The 20799-nt window shown below is 36.5% G+C and overlaps 2 protein-coding genes across 15 annotated transcripts in view; both read right to left on the bottom strand.

Moving 5' to 3' along the window:
• The window catches only part of lmo7a (LIM domain 7a), a 49741-nt gene extending 37299 nt beyond the window's left edge, over nucleotides 1–12442 (bottom strand). For 5 of the 12 annotated variants that reach the window (XM_065292707.2, XM_065292703.2, XM_065292702.2 and 2 more), the window contains exons 1-3: nucleotides 12216–12441; nucleotides 7150–7220; nucleotides 4534–4603 (exon numbers count right to left, since the gene is read on the bottom strand). In XM_065292707.2, coding sequence (XP_065148779.2) covers nucleotides 4534–4603; nucleotides 7150–7220; nucleotides 12216–12284 — 210 coding nt within the window. In that variant the 5' untranslated portion in view covers nucleotides 12285–12441. Of the gene's footprint in view, nucleotides 1–4533; nucleotides 4604–7149; nucleotides 7221–12215 lie in introns of all 12 variants that reach the window. The other 7 variants (XM_065292706.2, XM_065292710.2, XM_065292711.2 and 4 more) reach the window with 5 other exon arrangements.
• A 650-nt stretch (nucleotides 12443–13092) lies between these two features.
• On the bottom strand, nucleotides 13093–18737 carry uchl3 (ubiquitin carboxyl-terminal esterase L3 (ubiquitin thiolesterase)). 3 transcript variants are annotated; one of them, XM_065248924.2, is made up of 9 exons: nucleotides 18545–18736; nucleotides 18372–18383; nucleotides 17630–17758; nucleotides 16248–16404; nucleotides 16021–16106; nucleotides 15656–15703; nucleotides 15266–15341; nucleotides 14058–14116; nucleotides 13093–13504 (listed from the first exon to the last, which is right to left on the bottom strand). In XM_065248924.2, the coding sequence occupies exons 1-9, from the start codon at nucleotides 18584–18586 to the stop codon at nucleotides 13421–13423; spliced, it is 693 nt and encodes a 230-aa protein (XP_065104996.1). In that variant the 5' UTR covers nucleotides 18587–18736; the 3' UTR covers nucleotides 13093–13420. The 3 variants fall into 3 exon arrangements, with proteins under 3 accessions (XP_065104996.1, XP_065104997.1, XP_065104998.1); XM_065248925.2 differs by lacking the exon at nucleotides 18372–18383 and having other exon boundaries at nucleotides 18545–18737; XM_065248926.1 differs by lacking the exons at nucleotides 18372–18383; nucleotides 18545–18736 and adding an exon at nucleotides 18302–18325.
• Nucleotides 18738–20799: the final 2062 nt, after the last annotated feature.

Below are 20799 nucleotides of genomic sequence, written 5' to 3'. Positions count from 1 at the left end.
GTATCTAAAGGGTACTTAATGGTTAATATTAGAACTTTTGTAAAAGGTAGCGTCCCAGGGGCAGCTTTTGTACCTTTATTTCTTACAGTTTAAGAGGTCTCTTGTTGTCCCATTTTTAATCGCAAACAAATGGATCAGATTCTGTAATGGTAAGATGTGAATCATCTGGGATGTGGAATGGTCCTACCAGCTTTCACCAGCTTACTTGCAAATACGTGGATCTTTTGTTGAATTTCTTGGAACAGGTGTTTAACATTTACTTGGAATTTTAAATGATCTAAAATACCTCTTAAGGATGTTTCCCAAAACAGAAATATCTCTGAGGTGAATAGTTTAACCAAAAATAAACATTCTATCATCATTTACTCATCCTAATGTCCTTCCAAAACTGCATGACGTTTCATCTTTTGTCCAACACAAAAACTGTGCCAGTTAACTCTTTTCTTTCGATAACAATGGACAGAGAGCACCAAAAAGGACACAAAAACATTTCTTCCTGTGTGTAACATGAAAGAAAGAAAGTAATACAGGTCTGGAACAATACGAGAAAGAGTAAAGGGTACTATTTTTGCACATACAGTATAGCTTCATGACAGATCACTGGCAATGATGCATAAAGTATTTTTTTGTCAGTGCACTAGCAAATGATGATATCATGAATGCTGATCTTATCGAGCTATTACAATCCTCTGACAACAATATTAAGTGCCAGATGTACTAAACAAATTAGCGTTAAAAAAAAGCAAATTAGCGTGAGAGCGCAATTCCAAAAAAACGCAGATGGGAGTGGTAATATCTGCAGGTTATCTACTTAAAAGGTGCAAATAAAATAACACAGCTGATTTCCAAAATGACCAACGCAATCTACTAAGAGTAGTCTGTAGTGCAAGTTAGTTCAGGGTCGCAAATAAGCAGAGCTGATGCTCCTGCAGGTGCGGGTGAACAACTAATCCCTGATGCGCTTCAGCTGAAAATTCGGAATGAAATCCCAACTATCAAAGCCATTGTACACTGAAAAGAACTGGAGGACAAAAAATTAAGTTACAAGAAGTTTTGAAACACGTGCTATTGTGTGACTTCTCCTAGTGACTCCTCTTGTATTTTCACCAGCAAACAAAAATATATATTTTTTAATAATATGTTCCTTTGGAAATCCAAATAAACGGTTACATGTTAAAAAATCCTTTGCCTTGTACCATGTGCTCTGTGATGCCTTTCCTAATGAAGTTTATTTAACTAAGTTGATCATGGAACATGATCATGTGACCCAACCAATCAGCGCAAAGAGGTGCCTATAAATAGCTGTCCCTCACCTCTTTCCTGTGACATATTTTTTGCAGCCTCCCTCCACCCCATCACCTTACTCTCATCTAGTTTACTTTATTCCAGTTAAAGAGGGGGGGAGTACACTGGGTTCAGGCTAAAACTCCAAGCTCGGAGCCCTCTCCTCGGACAGCAGGCCAAATATGCTTTCTCTCATCTCTCATTTTCCCTATCAATTAAATGTTAATGCAAACTCATGAATCAGCAAGAATTGCAGTCATTTGAAGTGCAAAATTATTTAAGACATGCTTTTTGGGATTAAATAATGGCCAGTCCTTCCAGAAAAATACTGAGTTTTTTGTGATTGTTGCGGGCAAAATCCTTGATATTGCGGAACACCTTCTTAAAAAATGTGATGGAATATGCGGGATATTTAGGCAATTTTATGCAATGAAATTGCGGGAACTTGCAAAAACTGCGGGAACGTGTGAAAACTGTTTGCAGCTTTTGAATGATGTTCACGTCACATATTCACGTCACTTCATAACGTTTCCATGGCAACAGGGGGCATGACTGTGCTTGTGTGATGTAAATGCAATGTTTTTCAACTTTCTGGCAAGGTATATATGTGATTTTTGCTATGAAAATGCGGGGAATATGAAATCATGCAAGCCCCGCATATTTTGCGCTCGGTAATCTGTAATTTATGCTGCGAAAGTGCGGCGTATTTGAAAAATCTCCTGCATAAATATGAATAAAAAATACTTAGGCTGATTATGCGTTGAATCATGCTATCGCATAATCGCGTTTTTCTGGAGGGACTGAATGGCTTAAATACCAGTTATATCACACGCGCAAACATTATTAAATTGAGTTGCGTGAATCATTTAAATAACCTCCCCCATAAATTTTGCATCAGATCTGACAGTGAAACTCCTAAAAATGCATATGCAATAAGATCAGTCGCAAAAATAACTAGACCACATCTTTCCAGGCCTAATTATCCACTGCGCATCTTTAGTAAATCCCGACAGTCGTTATAAAACGCCAAAATGATGGTTTGCACTTCCGCAAGCTGTTAGTAAATCTGGCCCCAACTCTCATATCAGATTGTCGAACGCCTTAGTTGAGATTTAGGAGAGGTGGTGTGCATTCATGTTTTACTGATCAATCTTTGTAGTGCAGTATGTTATATTCCATCTGTTATTGTATAAAATGTCTTTTTTTAATCATAAAAGTAAATTGCGTCTGCAAAAGTCAAGTTTGGAAACACTGGCGTGTAGTTTTCAATAAACTTTTAAAGTGAATAGAGAACAATGTGCCAGTTCATTAAACCCAACACACATTATGGGCATAATAAAACCAAATAATATAATATACTATAAATGTTTAAAGAGCGCATTTTGAGGATGGTGGCCTATGGAAAATTCTATTCAAATAATCTGTCCTGCCAATTCTCTATTTACAATGTTGAGACTCGCTTCAAATATATCCATCCCGCTCAATTACAGGGGTTTATGACGGGCTGTGCATCTCTCTGCTAAACCTCAGGGTAAAGCCCTTCCAAAATGAGTTTTCTAATGTGGTCGACCAGAGTACCACACAAGTGTAGGCTTCCTCTATTTAGATTGGTAAAAAGAGGATCAGCGGGGAAGCACGAGGGTAAACCGCGACTCCTGATTTGATGGAACAAGGAGCGTGCAGCTATGGGAAACTGATCCAGAGATGAGCTAAAGCCAAACCTTGAGTAGAGTTCAGCAATCCAAAGCCAAAATCACTACATAGTCCACAAAACCAAAGATTTCCGCTCTTGCGCTAATGAGCTTTGCTTTAACCAAACCAAGAGTAGTGATCCAACGCTGTTGTAAAGAAACTGTGTTTAACAAAGTTAAAATAACGGCATTGAGATGATCGCAGAGATTTGAATGAGACTTTTATAATGTGGAAAACAGATTTAATCAGTCATAAATAAAGTTTAAAGAGTCCATTATGATTATCTTTTGAAATTCATGCTAGCTCACTCAGTAGTCTTATTACACAGTCTCTTCTTTACATATCTTCGCTAAGCCCAGGCCATTAAATACCTCAATTGTGAGAATTTTATGGAAATAGCGCTATGTTGCTGTTGAATATGGAAACGCTTATTCAGGCTTACTTGAGTAAATGTTTTTAAAGGACCATGGGATAATAAAAGAGCTTGCATGTTTTGTGCAGATTAGCCCCAGAGGTTTTGATAAACGCAACATAAGTTCACGCCTATTGGCCTCTTCTCTGTGCTATTGAATTAAGAACTAAATAACATTTGCAGTATTGTTGTTTCTTTTATGCACGTGTGTGTGTTAAAGAAAAATTCCACTTAAAAACCTACATGTCATCCCACACCTGTATGACTTTCTTTCTTCTGCAGGACACAAAAGGGAGATAATTTAATGAATATCCAGTTACAATGGCTGTACATAATGGCTCACTTGAATGCATAATGAAGCACGAAGGTTTGTCAGTGAAACTAAAATGTAAACAAGCCGATCTGAGCACTAAATACAAATGGTGGCAAGGCGATGAAGTCAAATCTCATTGGTTCTCGCATGTCTTTGGGATGGTTGTCATATAAAAACCAATGAGGTTTGACATCACTGACGTGCAGCTGAATTCATTGTTTAGGTCTGTTGTCAGATAAATAAATAATAATAGTTTAGTTTTTCTTGCAAGTGTAATGTTTCACTTTGGAATACATTACTTTAACAATAGGCACATGTGATTTTTGGAGCGTCACTATTTTGAGTACCATTTCTATATATTAGGGCGAAGAAATAGAGTCATAATGCACTGCCACTGTATTACTGTATCTTCCTGACTGAATATTTATAAAACTCTCTCTTTTTTTGTTTTGAATAATACAGATGGGCTTGGAACAACATGAGTCAATAATGACATAATCCTGATTTTTGGGTGAAGTCTTCCATTCAAAACAACGGTCAACAGAACACATAGACCAAGACTCCACCTTCTCTACTGTCATATGTGAATCAGTCATCGTGCAAAAAATCTGGTGGGAGTTTTTACTTGAACAAATGACACTTACTATACGCCATGTCTGAAGTTAATGATCGACTCTTTTCACACCAAATACCCATTTACATGTCTGCTAGTGAATCATTCCTCATCTTTCAAACTTTTAAGTCAGTTTAGGTTGCAGATGACATTCAGGTTAAATACTACACCTCAGTTCTGCACAGCATTTCTGTGCATCAGCACAATTAAGCAACTTACCAGGCCAGCAATAGGTGTGGATAGCCTGTTTAGTTTCTTGATGATGCCGGGCCTGATGTTGTTGATCAGACTGAAAGATGAGAAAAAAAAGAAGTGTAAAACAAACATTTATAAGGTGCACCAGTCACCAGTTTATGACAATGGCTTTTAAAACACTGTGCATTTACTTTTGTACATTTTTAAGTATAATCAACTTAGATTTACAAGTCATTAGCCTCTTTCACACAGTCATTTCGGTAAATGACCATGAATTTATCAGAAAAATAATACAAAAATGTGCACAGTTCACACACGCAGTGGCGTTTGTCTTTTTACCAGTAAGATATCATTCACACATCAGTACCAAAACACTGGTAAACTCGGTGGGAAAGCGAAAGACACCTCTAAACTGCCACGCGACGAGGACAGTATTGTAATTGTAAACATTACGATCCGTATTTTGTTGTTTTCACTGCTGTGGAAAATGCTGACAGTCGCGCGCTGCTCATGACCAAACAAACTGAACTGGGAAAGAGTCACAACCTGCATCTTGAACAGCAGTAATGTTTAAACATAGGCTTCAAAGAAAGTGTGCGAAGCACGTGGGCAATTTGGCAAATAGATAGTAAGTTGTTTTTAAAAACTTTGTTAAAGAAATCTGGATGTTAACCTCAGGTGTGCTCGACTTTAAGCAGCGTGCATGTGGTGAGCAAGATCCGTAAACAGTGCATGGGTAAACAGGTCATCTGTATCAAAACGTTATGATTTGGCAAAGCTGTTAGCTTCTGTTCATGTTCTGATGTCATTCGTTGTAATGCCAGTGATCCTTATTCTCCATCTTAAAATATATCAGTGCCCTTTTGTTTTGCCTCAAAATGCACACAGGGAATGTTTTTAGTAAGGCATGTTTGTTAAAACTAGTTATATTTCCTAATTGAACTAAGGTCTAGTCCTGGATTAAGCTAATCCCTGTCAGGGAAACCATCCCAAAATGTGTGAATGGGAATATTAACTAGTGATGAGTTGCTGTAATTTGTCAAATAAAGTTTAAATTAATTAATTAATTAAGTTACAGAACTCATCATCACTAGTCAAGATAAAAAATTAAGTTGAAATGACTTTACATAAAACAAATTCAATGCAAACAGTTCTTTTTGGAAACATACACAGGCAACAGTTATTTATAGTCGGTTTAAAACCTTTAAATATATTTATTAAGTCCTTTTCTTGATTTAAAAAGTCATCTAAATACCAAAAACAATGTCACTCCTGCACAACCCTACTGAGCGATCTGTTCACACATCAGTAAGTCACACATTCTTTCAGCTCAAGTCAAATCTGTACTGAGCCCCAGTGGTTGTATAACAGGGGGTCTTTGTTTAAAAGTGAGATCCAGAGTGACAGTATCCTCAGGTAATGTACACTTTTGATCTTTTGATCTCTTGTGTGAAAACAGCAATGCTAATGGTTCAGCTCAGACTGTAAACAAGCAGCAACAAAAAGGCGGCGAGATTTTGCTCCCATCTGTGGTCATTCGTCTGCTGAGTCACTAGACGGACATCAGCGCGTGGGCTACAGCATCACGGGCCAGACACTCCAGAACTACCCAGTCAGGTTCGTAAATAGGCTAAAATCCTGATCTTGCATCCTGTCACACCCACCCACTGACCCGACAATCCATATAAACAGCGCAGCATGGCTACTGCAGGAGCCCGAGCGCTGCCTCTCCCTGCGCGCCTGCACTCTGCCCTGCTCGGGTTTCTAAACCATGCTAGAGTAACTGGCCCTGTGTATTACTTTGCCACAGATGTTTTTTTTTAAATGCTTTGCCATCGGTGTTGTTTTCCTCTGTTGGAGTTAATAAGGCTTCGTGGGACAGAACGGAGCAGAGCCTGCGGCAGGATACAAATTATGGCGTTTTAAAATAGAGGTGCATTACATAATGCACACTGAATGACACGCATATGACATCAGATGTAAATTACAGTTAATGTTAATTATATGTTGGGTCATATTTCAGTAACTGACCTCAGCACTGTTACAGTATATAATAACTAAAGTTTTAGATTGATCCTACCAAATATGCTCGATTTTGACTACTTATCGTAGCATGCTGGCGTCTAACAGCTTTGTATAATGAAACTGCACATTTGAATGTTTTCTCTGGCAAATGCACTCTTAAAATGCTGTGTTGTTTCAACCCATGGTTGGGTCAAATATGGTCAAACTCAACCACTAAAATTAACCTAGATTGTTATTTTTATCCCAGTGGTTGGGTTTGTACATATTTGACCCAGGCATGGGTCCAGCACAGCATTTGTTAAAAAGTACTTTCTTACTTGTGTGTCATTTGCAAAAATCATTTCTATGCAAATCAACATTTTATGTGATTTTTTTCTTACAGTAAAAAGCCATGCAATAAGCAGGATAATGCACAGCCAAAAACAAACTGCAAAATGAAGCCCCTAACCGGATTGTTTCCTTAATATCCAATACAAAGTTATGCATTTATTGCAGTTGAAGTTTTGCTATGCCAAAAACACAAGAAACAATCTCAGCCTCATCCAGCAATGAAGAAATAGAGCCAACAATGCAAAATTACAAAAAGAGTGCTCCAAGCATAAAAGTCTTACTTACTCACACAACAGTACTCCATTCTCCAGAGAACTCCGGAAATTACAGCTCCCAAACCTCTTCTTAGTTACTGCCTAGAAGGAGGACAAAAACAGGAAGCACCAGAACAAGTGAGTGGAAAGGTGGGATGTTCGGAAAGTCTCAGTTGTTCTTCCAAGCTGCAATTCCAAACGACTAACACACGAGCACAACAGTACAGTCTCTTATGGAGAATTTCGGGTTATTCAGTAATCAGGGCTGGAGCCCAGCGGCCAAACCACAGTGAAGTAGAGCATCTTGAGGAATGTCACAGTTTTGCAGACTACCTCATGCCTTTCCAATGATCTCAAGCAGCTCCTGCAGGACACAGTAGGCAGGCGGCCCATTGTTGTTGTTCACACACAGGGAAGCATTTATGTTGTGTTTATATCCTCTGTTACTAAGTGAGCCCTGTTGATCCACACCTCATATAACATCTATGAATAAAGCCCCTTTATCCGAATACAAATGTTTTCAATTTTCAAGCTTAAAGACCCAAAAACAAACAGCAGACAGTTTTTACTAAGCTTTCAGCATAGTAATGATGTTGGTATGTTTTATATTATGCCACTGGTGCAGGAAACAAGCCATTTTGCATGCTTTCAGCTTACAGTAGACAATCTTGAATTGTGAAATGTCTTCAAAACTGCCAAGTAAGTCATTATAGAAGAACAACAATGGGGAGAGATTAGATATGAAACAATAAAATATGATGTAAAAGATATGAAATCAAGAGACGTAAATAAAGCATAGATAGCATCAGCTCCGATAGAGAAGTACACTTAAGCCGCTTTCTCAGTAGCATGGCTTGTATTCAGAGGGCGTGGAGAGCTTACATGTAAAAGGACACTGGTTACGTCGAGATCAGTATTGACTGAGACCTAAACCACAATGTGCCTCTCTTATTGTTCTCTTTCTATCAGAAGCAGACCTCTAAAGAGACACTTTCTATGTATGTCAAACAAAAGGCCAAAAAAAATAATAGGAACATTTTGGTATGACTGATGTGAGGACAAATGCTGTTTCACCAGATCTGGTTACACAGCAAATTGCAGACTCGGGGTGGATAAGGAATTTCAGTGAAACCTTTTGTTTTGAAAATCCAAAACATGTTCTTTCTAAAAATAATTTAAAGCTCAAAATTGCTACTTACATTTCCAGAACAAATTAAGATCCATGTGAACTTAGAAAATCGTTACTATGTAAATCGTGTGACAGTGATACCTTTAAAAGCTGAAGTAGTGTATCAAGGTAACATTCTAATAAAAAAGTTCAGCTATTTGTACCTTTAATGGAGATTTGTGTCATCATTACAAACCATCATAAATACAAGTGTTCAAGAGGTTAAACCTATAAAGCGCAATGCACACAGCATGTTGCTGTAAACACCAGAGTTCAATGGCATATGATATTCTGACCCCTGCTGTTCATTGTGATGTCTATGGTGGCTAAATGGTTTAAATGTACCTCTGTAGCAGCATATTATAAATGTACAAACAACACCACATTTGTTTGTTGGGTGCATTTAAGTGCAGGAATTGGTATTTAATTCTACACATGTATATAATCTATATCTATTTATCTACCTGTCTGTCTGTCTGTCTATCTATACATATAAGTCTATATATAAACTGTCAGAAATAATGGTCCCAAACTGTCACATTGGCAGTACCCTTTAAAAAGGTCCTAATGTGTATCATTGAGGTACAAATGGGAATACATTTGGCACAAATATGTAAAGTACCTTGAGGTACTAACATGACGTCTCGGTGCAAAGGTGTACTTTTTAAAAGTGCGCTGCCCCAGTTCGCTAGGGACCATTTTTGACTTTTTTTCTGACAATAAACATGGACAAATACTATATATGTATATACAAAAACGTAAACGTATAAATATCATTTTGATCTCAACTTTGTGTTGTGCTAAATTTAAGTGTGTATAACATTTAGCTCACACAAGTTTAAGCTCATAGTAGTCAAACTTTCCCTTTATAAACCCACATGGAAGCCCCCCTTAACAACAAATAAATAAATGTTTCTGAATTTTACTGTAATACCCTTTACTTGCTTCTTAAAGAGACACTCCACTTTTTTGAAAATAATCAAAAATAATCAACGAGATATTTTTTCTATTTAAAACTTGACTCTTCTGTAGTTACATGGTGTACTGAGACCAGTTGTGAATTTCTAGGCAGATATGGCTAGGAACTATACTCTCATTCTGGCGTAATAATTGAACCCTGCGTCCCAAACCGCATACTTCCATACTATATAGTTGACGACAGGGCTCCAGACTGCCCCCAAATGGTGGCATTTTGCCCCTAAAATTTGAGAGTGTGCCACTGAATTTTACATCCAGTCGCACATGTGCAACCAGTAAATTTGACCTTTTTTTCCAAAAGTGCACAATAAAATGTGACACTGAATTTGAAACAGCACATTGTAGTTTCTGCATCTATCATTAAAGTATTTATTAGTAATACAGTGGAAATTAGTAGAAATGTGAATATTTGGTTAGCATGTTGATTTACGGTGTGTGCCCCTAAATTTTCTGATTGCCCCTAAAATTTTCAGTTGGGGCCACTGTGCTCCTACTAGTGAAAAAAGTTAGTCTGGAGCCCTGGACGAAGAGCACTACTTCTCGTACTCTTTGCCTACTATATAGTATGGAAGTAGGCGGTTTGGGACGCAGCGAAGGACTTTGCTGCTGTAACATGGATGCAGGAGGCGCAATGATATTACGCAGTGCCCTAAAATAGTCCCCTGCTATAGAAAGATACTAAGATAATAGAACTAGAAATTGCAACTTTTTATTTTCCGTCGGTCTTAGTACACAATGTAAGTACAGAAGAGTTAAGTTTAAAATATAAAAAAAATATCGAAACTCTTTGGTTATTTTTAAGCGCAATGCTAATGGGCTAATCAGATTCAATGGATTGGCCTAAGGGTGTGCTAAGTCAGTGGTTCTCAAACCGGAGCGGGGGTAAAGTAGAGGTGAGATGGTGCCAGGGGGTACCCAGTTTCATGACATTTTATACATTCATTTATCATGAATTTTGTGTAATTAAACTTAAATAATAAGGCAACTAACCAACAGAACTGCTTTGTATACTTAAATATGTTTTGTCTAATTAAATGTTACATTTTAAAACCAAAATTTGTATACATTTTCTTTGAAGGGGGCACGAATGCACGGTGAAAGTGGGCCAGCACACTGAAAAAGTTTGAGAACCCCTGTGCTAAAAGTGGTAGCACCGACCTGGAGATCGGCTGAATGGATTCCAAAACGGTAAGAATCAAATAAGAATATAATAATAAAAGTGGAGTGTCCATTTAAGCTTGCATTATGATTTCTGCATACTCGTTGAAATGGCAGGCTTTGTTTGACGTCATTCTAATTCAACTAGACAGTTGCACTACAGCTCTTGTTCATTCATGAAGGCGCATTGCAAGTTGTTTAGACACTAGGAATGCAGCACATCATTAATCATTTGGCACACCGTTAATTGTGCCAAAATACCTTAATCCTTTTACACAGGCATGGTCTACTGAACATGAATTAACAATGTAACAAAACGCTGATTTCTGAGGTCAATTCATAAAAAATAAGAATTTAACGGTGCAAACAAAGGGTAAAGAGAGATAAAACCTTATAAAACATGGATGACTACTCAAACTAAAGTATTAAATAAATGTAAACAAAAAAGTGCATATAATTTACAGTTAGTTCAATAGATGTGTGCCATCTAATTCTGTTTATTTGCAGTTATTATACATTTTTAGTAATCTAGGTTTGACATTTGAGAATCGATTGACTTTTGGTTACATAATGTTTATCATCAATGCTGTCACCATGATTTTCTATTGGTCTATCTTCTTATATTCATGTACATACTAAATCCTGATTGATTATACACAACATAGTGACTAGTACAGATGCTTGTGTGCAGACAAAACCTGGAAACAAGAAGTGTAGGCTATAATACAGTGACAACAAAGAGGCAGCTCTGGTGCTAGATTTCATTTGTGCACAATCAAAGCCTGAAACCTAAGCTCACCCAAAATGGCCATACAAGAAACTGCTTTCTTTTTTCCCTCCAGGAACTGCAAACATAATTTAAATAACTTTTTGCATGAAGTGTTGGAGTGTTTGTTATAGCACCTTCTTAGAAAAATCATATACCTTAACAGAAAGCTGCTTAATTAGTAGCTTTGACTTTAACAAGCTGAGAATTTACAAAACAGAAATACCTTTGCCTAAGTCATGGTGCCTGCCTGGTGCAAGAATGAGCATGTGACAAACTCCAGATTGTTCAGCTGACTACAGTACCCTGTACTTTTTACATTCACACAAGCACAGGCTCCCGGCACCGAGACTCCCACTGTGGCCCTTACGCACGACAACCTGTTAATCATTTAGATCAGACGCTAAACATAACATCACCTTTCTTTGCAGGGGAGAAATCAGCTCGAGGCTGAAACTGCCCTGTCAAGGTTCACTGGCTGTGACAATGAACCAGTGTGCATGTGTGAGAGACTGATGTCACAGTGAAAGCATTCAGATTCACCCCTCATGAATTAAGTGCAATATTTGTTCAGTTACACCTACTGCTTTGGGCCTGCAAGCTCATGCTGAGAAGGGAATTCACAAGGATAGCAAAGTCCTAATCACATTTTAACCTTGAATAAAATGTGTCCTCTGGATTTTGAGGCATAAATCTAGTAAAGTATGTTAAAATTGCTGCAAAACATATATTTGTGACTATTTGAAACCCAGGTTTAAATATCCTAATCTGATTCTAAATGAATGAGTTATTGTATTGATCACCTGTTCAAATTGTTTGTGTAAATTGCAGTCAGTAAACAAAGAAAAACATACATTTTCCTCAGAATTTTAGAGAGAATACATTTCTTTTAAACCATTATACATCAAGTAGCCTACACGAATTCTTGTTTGCATTGTGACAGAGATTACGTACCTTTATGTAATTTTTACCTCAAACAAACTTTATCTAAATGAGGTTATGCATAAAAATGAGAAAAAAATCTTGCCTCAATCCATCTCTGTGCTTCTGAGAAAGCAGAATCGTAATCCATGGATGTTTGCTGTCGCCACTCCATCACTACCTCGGGTCACAGGTGTGCGCAGCGCGTGTTTGTAATCTGAAAGCACGAGTGTGAATCCTTAATAATGCAGCTGGCAAACAGGATTTGCAGTTGTTTTATGCCACCATAACCATCGCTCTTTCATATGTCAATAAGAAAAGCTAACCAGCAGCAGCGTCGGATTAAAACCTGCGTCTCCTGAGAACTTTTGAGTTTGCTTTGTGGGAGTGTTACGCCCTCTAGTGCGTCACGACGTAAACACAGCTAGGTTACAAAGGGGATTTTACAACAAGCGCGTTTCCAAAAAAGCCAAAAGTTAAATATCCGATCCGGCCATTACTACTTTGCATTATGCAAGAATGCCACCAAATAGAAAACATGGTGAAAAATCGCAGTGGTCAGGTGTCCACGTGCATTTTTTTTTTTGCATACTATGATCGACACGATATGGAAAACCATTGCAAAATAATCGCAATGTCGAGATGAAAGTATAAATTTGTAATAAACATTATGCAAATAAATAAATATGTTCAGTGTTAACATTTGCAATTGCAAGTGTGGACAAAAATGTTTGTGAGGCACTGGAACGTAGAATAACAATTATTAGACAGCTACTCTGGCCTGCAAAAAGTCAATATTTGCTGTTTGGTCTACATAATTTCCATGAATTTTATAGATTTTCTGTTTATTAAATATCTGCTGCATTTTTTTAAAGAACTTCAGTACTTTATTCAGAAGTGTGAGGACACATACAATGACACACTGGGAGCTGTAAGGTAGCACTCCTACTGTTATTTTGGCCAAAATAAACCAAACCTGCATATTAACATTCTCAAGCAGCAAACTTTAATTTTAAAGAGATATTTTCAGCCAATAAAGGGAACAAAATGACAGTACAGGTAATTCTGAGATGACACAGATATGAAACACTAGTCATCTTTAACTTGAACATTTTGTAGATATTGATTTATTCCCATTTTTTATTTTAACTCTTCCTTTAACAATGGCATTTATCTGGTAAGGTCAAAACTTTGTACATTTTTTATCAAAGTCAAAATTGAACCTATACTGTATAAATGTTAATGTTCTAAAGTAATCAGCACTTCTGAATGATTGGCAGTTTTTCCTCTCATGTAAAACATCAAAAACATTTATGCTTTAGACAGAGCCACCACAGTGAAGCGGAGCTCCTGGGGATCCCGTGCCATGAACTTCTTGCAGACCTCTGCGGAGTCCTGCAAGTCAAGCAAAATAAATGGTCAAAAGCATGAAAATAATTCACAAATTCAAAAATAGTGTAAAAACATAAGAATATTTACAAATAAATAAAAATGCAAATGAGGAGTTCAGATGCGTGTCTGACATTTTCTTATAAATCAGCATTTTTTATGTTTAGGTTTAGTAATTTCACTTTAATGCAAATGAAAAAGTTATTAGTCAATAATTGAAATGCCTTATTTTCACAAATGTCGCTTTGCTTTTTTTTACTGTTAATTAACAAAATTTTCTTTAGTTGCAAGTGGCAAACACTTCCACTTTTAAACAACAAGACATAGCAAACAATTGCAAAATCACTAGAGTTGCAACTAAAACGTTGCAAATAATATGAAAGTCAGAATGTAATAATGAAGAAACTTCACTGTCACAAACAGGTTGTATTCAGGTCCAATTGATCAATACTATTATCTAATTTTTGACGGACGGCGTTTAGCGGCTTTTGCATCCGAGCACCTCAAATATGCATTCTTGCCACAAAATCTGCATGTCTACATTAGATAATAAATCCACCTCAAGAAATGTGTCCTCTGTGGTTTTCCCATGAACAATTGGAAAAGGCTTTCGTCCATCTGCAACACAATGAACAAATGCAAACACTCATTTTATTTTACCAACAGTAATGACAGTGACAGTCTCTCTCACTACAACACCGATAAAAAATAAAAACGACAAAGCAAAATTATTTATAGTTGTCATTCAGTTTATGGTAGGCTGTCACCATTCAGTTAAACCAGTTTTGTGACAATTTAATGTGGCACCTTTATAACATATTGTTTTTTAAATTTCATCTACATTTTAGGATTATTCTTATGATAAAATATTTATTATAAATATTTTACTTCTCTTAAAGGCGCTCTAAGCGAATAATGTGCGACGTCACTTCCTGTTGATGTTTGAACTGTTTTCAAACAGACAGAGCGTAGCTACCTCCTCCCCCTCCCCCTCCCTTCCGTGCTTTCATGAACGCGCCCAACCCCCACCCCCAAATCCTTCTTGTCGTTTATTGGCTGGAACACTTTGTTATGGTTTCTGTTTGTAGGTTTGGCCATTTGTTGATATTGCCGTTTGTGAAGCCGGGGCTGTCTACAGAGATCGCGTTTTTTTACAGTTTGATCAGCGGACAGGCAGCAAGCAGATAGTGAGGAGATGTTTCCGGTATGTAACAAAAAATGTTTTATGGTCTAAAACGCTTCAATTCGCTTAGAGCACCTTTAAGAAGAACCCTGACAATAACTCAGTTGTAAAGCTTCTACAGTATGTGCCATATAGTTATTTAAATGTAAAAATAATGGCTTGATAAAATGTGATCTTATCATATAAAAGCCATATCCATTTGGGCTCAACTGATTAAATATTTATAATAAATAATGTATATATTGAAGTGCACCGTAAGTCATTTTGGATAAAAGCATCTTCCAAATGCATTAATGTAAATGCTATATGGACAAAGGCAAACCCAGTTTTGATTATTCCAGTAATTTCCAGGAAATTGTCCAGGAAACAAGACCCAAAAGATCAGTGAGACATGAAGGGGTTGTGTGATGGGGCCTGACATTTATAACAATATATTGTATTACAGTACAGCAAAAACTTAAACTTTACTTAAATTTGTACATCACAAACATTTTACATTTGTTTGCAGTACTGAGAAAATATTGACACTTATAAAACAGTCTCATATTCAGATTCATATAAATATATTCATACAATTCACCTACCTAGTTCATATAAATGTCCGTCAACATTTACAAAGGCAATAAAATGCAAATCCACTTTTTCATCTAAGCTTGGAGCCTGTAGTAGCGAGCAGAGTAAAAAGTAAACAGTCAGAATGTTTTTATGACTCTAAACAAACATTGACTTTTATTTCAGAATGTCTAGTAGTTAATAAACATGGCCAAATGTAAGCTTTGCTTCCATAAACTCTGCTTTCTAACAAAAATCTCGGCAATATGGTCAATTTCTTATTATGTCATCTCTGCTACTTAAGTACAGGACAAAACATTACACAGAAAATCCTTTAATGGCATAAGAATGTGTGCCCAACATTTTTTTAACATATTTTTTTAAAAGTTTCATCAACTACTGTGTATTTTGCAAATACCAACCTCTGTTTGTCCTTCCTGAGCACTTGACTCATGTGTTACGCGGATACTCTGAAATCAGATAAACATCAGTACCGTGAATAAAGGCTTTATTCAGTTCAACCCTTCAAAGGTTTACTGAAAACAGTCAGATGTAGTTAGTTTGGGCAGTCCTACAGTTTATTCTGCAAAATGTCTCTAGGTCTGTCCCGGGTAGATATAAGGACTGTTTGCACAGAATATATTATTGCTCATTCTGTTGTCTGACTGCAAACTTGCATTTATTTGGTACATAAATTGCTTTAATTGTTCTGGTTTATTCCATATATTCCTATTGATGCATTTTATGCATGGTCACACATATTCAAATCAACGAACTACTTTATTACCTCATCTTTTTCAAGAAAAGCTGCTTTTTCCTCTGGGTTCATCTTCGTAGATTCCAGTAAAAAAGCCTTTAGTGGTGAATTGGATTCTAGGAAAGAAAAACTTCATAAGACACCACAAACAACTAGAACAAATCTGCATTAAAACATTTACATAAACCAACAGAGACATTTTACCACAGTTAAAAAATTAAGTAAAAACATAAGGAAATATAAACACTGATACCTACCGAATTCAAGATGCTTTTGATTGTTTGCAACAGCATGAATCAATCCTATTGTACCACAAGCATTGCCAATTGACTGTTTCATGAAGTAGACATCAGAGGACACCTCTTGCCCCTTTACTTTAATTTCTGCCTCTTCTTCCTGTCTAAAGGTTTCATACTATACAGGGAAAAAGATTGTATAACTTAATATAAGTGTATATAATATAATAATTAATATAAGTTTCCTTTCTAATACTACAGAAAAAAAAAATGTGTAAAACTTTTTTTTAAAAGCAACCCTATCCCTTTGCACATATGTGTGTAATAAATAAATAAATGAATTTTAAATATATGTGAAAAAATTGGGACACCTCATTACATGTTCTGTTCTTTATTAAGAAATGTCTACATATCACTGGCTAATCTTGTTTTTATTTTTGTCTGGAAAAGAAAGTGATTTAATTGCAGGTAAACAACAAAATAACCTTGTTTTACTCATTAAACAAAAGATTTCAACAAAAATGTGTGTTCTAACTGAGGAAAAAGTTAGGACACTATGCCCACTAATAGCGAGTGTTACCCCCTTTTGGCTGAAATAACTTCATGCTTCTTGTAGCCATCTACCACTCGCTGACATCGGTCTGAGGAAGGTTTGCCCCCCTCCTAAATGCAGAATTCTTTCAGCTGTAAGATATTTGATGGGTTTCTTGCAAGTACAACCCGTTTCGAGTCACCCCACATGGTATGTTTTGGGTCACTGTCCTGTAGCGTTTTCAGTTTAAACATTTTTAAAGATGGTCTCCCATGTTTCTCAAGCACCCCCTGATATACATTAAAATTCATGGTGGATTCTATGATAGTGAAATGGTCAGGTCATGCTGCATCAAAGCATCCCCAAACCAGGGGCCTCATTTGTAAAACTGTGCAAGCAATATTCCTTGGCACTTATTTTGACAAAACACGTGATGACACATGTTTTGGAAAAGGGAACCACACAAGTGACAATCCAAACACTTATTTTGAATTAGCGCATCCTCGGAAGTGCAGTCACGAGCCACCACTGGTAGGTGTGTGATTTTAGCCATTTTAACTGTGAAAAATGTTTGTGATGTCTTTTTTCTCACCACAAATTATTGTTGTTTTTAACCTTCTTTAAAGAAAGTTTTGGAAAGTCTTACCTTCAGTTTTAATTGTTCCATTATATTTCTTGGATATCTCAGTATTGCTTTACGTTGGTATTATATATACATATATCCAAATATGTTAAAAACACACAGACTTCCATAGGGTGTCCTCATTTTTTCACATGAGTGTACATGTGTGTGTGTATATAATCTATAATAATAATAATACAGTAATTGTTTGCTGACAAAGAGTATATATGGGTGTGACTGCAGTTGTACCTTCTCTGTTATGGGAAAAAGTAAAAGAAGAGCACACACAGGTCTCGGCACCAAACTGAGAAGTTCAGGTTCCAATCCATATACATCACCAAACTGCCAGGTGGGTACCAAGCCCAGCTGCCGCAAAAACTTAGGGTACAACACAACATATGAATATTATTAACTATTTTTACAACATAGGTCCAGTGTTACGGTAAAAGAGCTACAAATAAACACTGTAAAAAACACTTTTGCGTTGAATGTTTAAGTACCATCAAATTAGCTTCACATAACTTTAACTTAATATTTTACATTTTGAACAGTGGTGAGTTGCTGTAACTTCTAAAAATAATTTGAAGTTGCTAAAGTTGCTCATTGGGATAAACAGTAATGTAATGACATTTAAAAATTCTAATACAATAAGCTGAAATGACTTGTAAAGTCAATCTGATTGTACCTAAACATTTAAACCGGAAAAAGTTGTACATTAAAGCCATGGAGATATAAGGGCCTACAAAATCCAGAAATGTTTTAAACATATTAATAATAAACTAATATTGAGAAATTATTATGTAAATACCATATTAACACATGTGATCAAATTAAAAACATAATAAGAAATGATATATGGATCATAATTCCATTAATCATAGTGTATATCAAATTCATATCTCAAACGTGCTTAAAATAAACCTGATTCATTCATTTGGCATTAGTTTGATTGAATCCTAGACACACCCAGATAGACGAGACATCTACTCACTTGGTTCATAACCTGAAAAGCAGAAACAGAACATAAAACGATGTCATAATAAATATGATGACCATGACATGAATTGCAGCTTACCGTTCCTGCTAAAAGCTACCTATGAAATTGAATCAAAGTCCGATGGAAAATTAAATGAACGGGTAAGCAGTACATTGCAAAATAAATACCTCTGGGTTAGCTTCCAGTGGCAACCAGCGCTGGCCCTCCATTTCTGACTAAACTCAAATTAATATAGTAAATAAAAAAGATAATATTTCGACCAGGACCACTGGTGAGTTAACGCTTGACAGCTGAGGAGGAAGTTCAGTGAGCTCGCGAGTAGCGACTGTGCGAATTGAGCTACCGTGTTAACAGAAACCGGTGAATGGAGTGTAATTTCAAAATAAAAGTACTTGCTTGTTCTCGTGTTATTTCGTGTCATAAACCTTTTTTTATATGCTATTTATTTAAAATGTAATGTTATTTAAGCAATAGTGGACAAAATTGAATTAAATCAACACTGAGTGACTCTACATAAATGCCTTTACATAAGTAATGCCCTCTATTTAAATTTTGTGCAAAAGGTGGCGCTGCTCCGGAGTTGATTCGTCATTGGCAGCACCATAGAAGAAGAATTTGAGATTCCGCGGCGGCATTGTTTAGGTTCAAACGATTACATCTAGTTTTGTATGTTCAATCTTTATCTGAATGGAGATGTATTATAACACTTGTAAGGACAAACATCGTCAATAGTCAAGTATGTCGTCCACTTTAATTAACGGTGAGTAGTTTACATATCGTCTCGGTATATTTTTATTTGATTTAATGTAACTGTTATTCTCATTTTTACCTCCAACTCTGAATTAACATTGACAGTCGTGTCGTTCTTAACAGCTCCCAGTGATAAAATAATGCTTTCTAAAGAGAAGAAGGAAAAGACAAAAAAGGGCAAAGAGAGAGCATCTGTCTACGCAGCCAAGATAAAGACAAAAATCCACAGTGAGAAGCTTCAGTTCAATTACAGCCAGTGCCGGTCCTAGATGCTGGGGGGCCCTAAGCAAAGCTTTGTGAGGGGCCCTCTGTCAGTGCATTCAGACCCTTATAGCATAGCACACATACATCTCGGAGACGTCTATTTGATGTCTGCGTTTACATCTGCAAGATGTCTTATTTAAATTGTTTTCTCATCTGCAATACGTCTGTGAGACGTCTCCTAAAAGATGTCATATAGACATATTGAAGATGTCTGCAAGACGTTTTTGATTTAGAATGTATGTAAAGCAGCTCTTTTCCTTTATAAGATGTTTTTACACACCAGATGTATTCCAGATCTCCAGATCTTTACCAGACATCTCACAGACGTACCTGTGCTATCTGGGTAAAACCCAGTCAATGTTGATGTTAGTTAGTTGTTAACTAACCACATAGTGTATTATCTTATAGCTGTATAATATTCCCATATGCACATTACTTTGAAACCCTGACTGATAAACTTGCTGATTATAACATGAAACATGTATTTGCTGATAAGTTGTTTTGATTTAAAATGTGTTGTGAGAAGCACTACAAAATTTACCTGATCTAAATGAATGTAATGAATCAAATTAAATTACATATAAATACATACTGTTAATACACAGGGGTTAAATTGGGATTTGTTATGTGGGGGGGGGGGGGGCTCTGTGGGGAGGGGTACTTCGAGGGGTAACATGTTTAATACTGATGACAGCAAAGCCACTGGTGTGTTTCAATGACATTCTGGACCTCTGATAGGATTTGATAAGTTTCAGCTTTAAAAGAGCATTTCACCCGTAGAAACATTAATCTTTATTGAAAGTGTTATATTTGTAGTCGAAATGTAACATACATTTAGAATTTGGTGCCTATTTGACAGAGAAAAGGGGTGTTTGTAGTCTCATTCCCTCAACAAAGACATTGCACTTACTTCTTTCAATGATGCAAAATGATGATTTTTACATCATTGAAAGAAGGATGTGCAACACTGAAATCTGTATTTCTCCTGTCTCAGCGGCAACTGAGAAAATGATGCATGACCATTCAAAAACATGACTGGAGTTCTAACTATACAAAGCTTAATGCAAATGGGTGAAGTGTCCCTTTAAAGCTGTCACAGAGGTTGACCCCAAATATTTTAAAAATAGTGTCTGATTTTAAATATTGCAAATCTATGAGTTTGACACCCTATATCCATTTGTTGCACATGTCATTATGCACAACTGATCAAACTTTAAAGGAAGTTAAAAGAATCAATCTCCTTGAATAATTCTAGGCATAAGATGCCCAAAAAGACTCAATTAACAAGATAAGGTACAACACACAGTACTGTATCAGCAACATGTCTTAGAAATTAGCCATAGAGATTCCCTATGCTGGTCAGCAGCTACAATCATATAGTTAGGTTTGATTTGTGTAATCAAAATAA

The sequence above is a fragment of the Paramisgurnus dabryanus genome, chromosome 15 (genome assembly GCF_030506205.2).
Source record: "Paramisgurnus dabryanus chromosome 15, PD_genome_1.1, whole genome shotgun sequence".
Lineage (NCBI taxonomy): Eukaryota > Metazoa > Chordata > Actinopteri > Cypriniformes > Cobitidae > Paramisgurnus > Paramisgurnus dabryanus.
The sequence above is the reverse complement of the archived record's forward strand: the minus strand, read 5'-3'. Positions and strand labels throughout refer to the sequence as shown.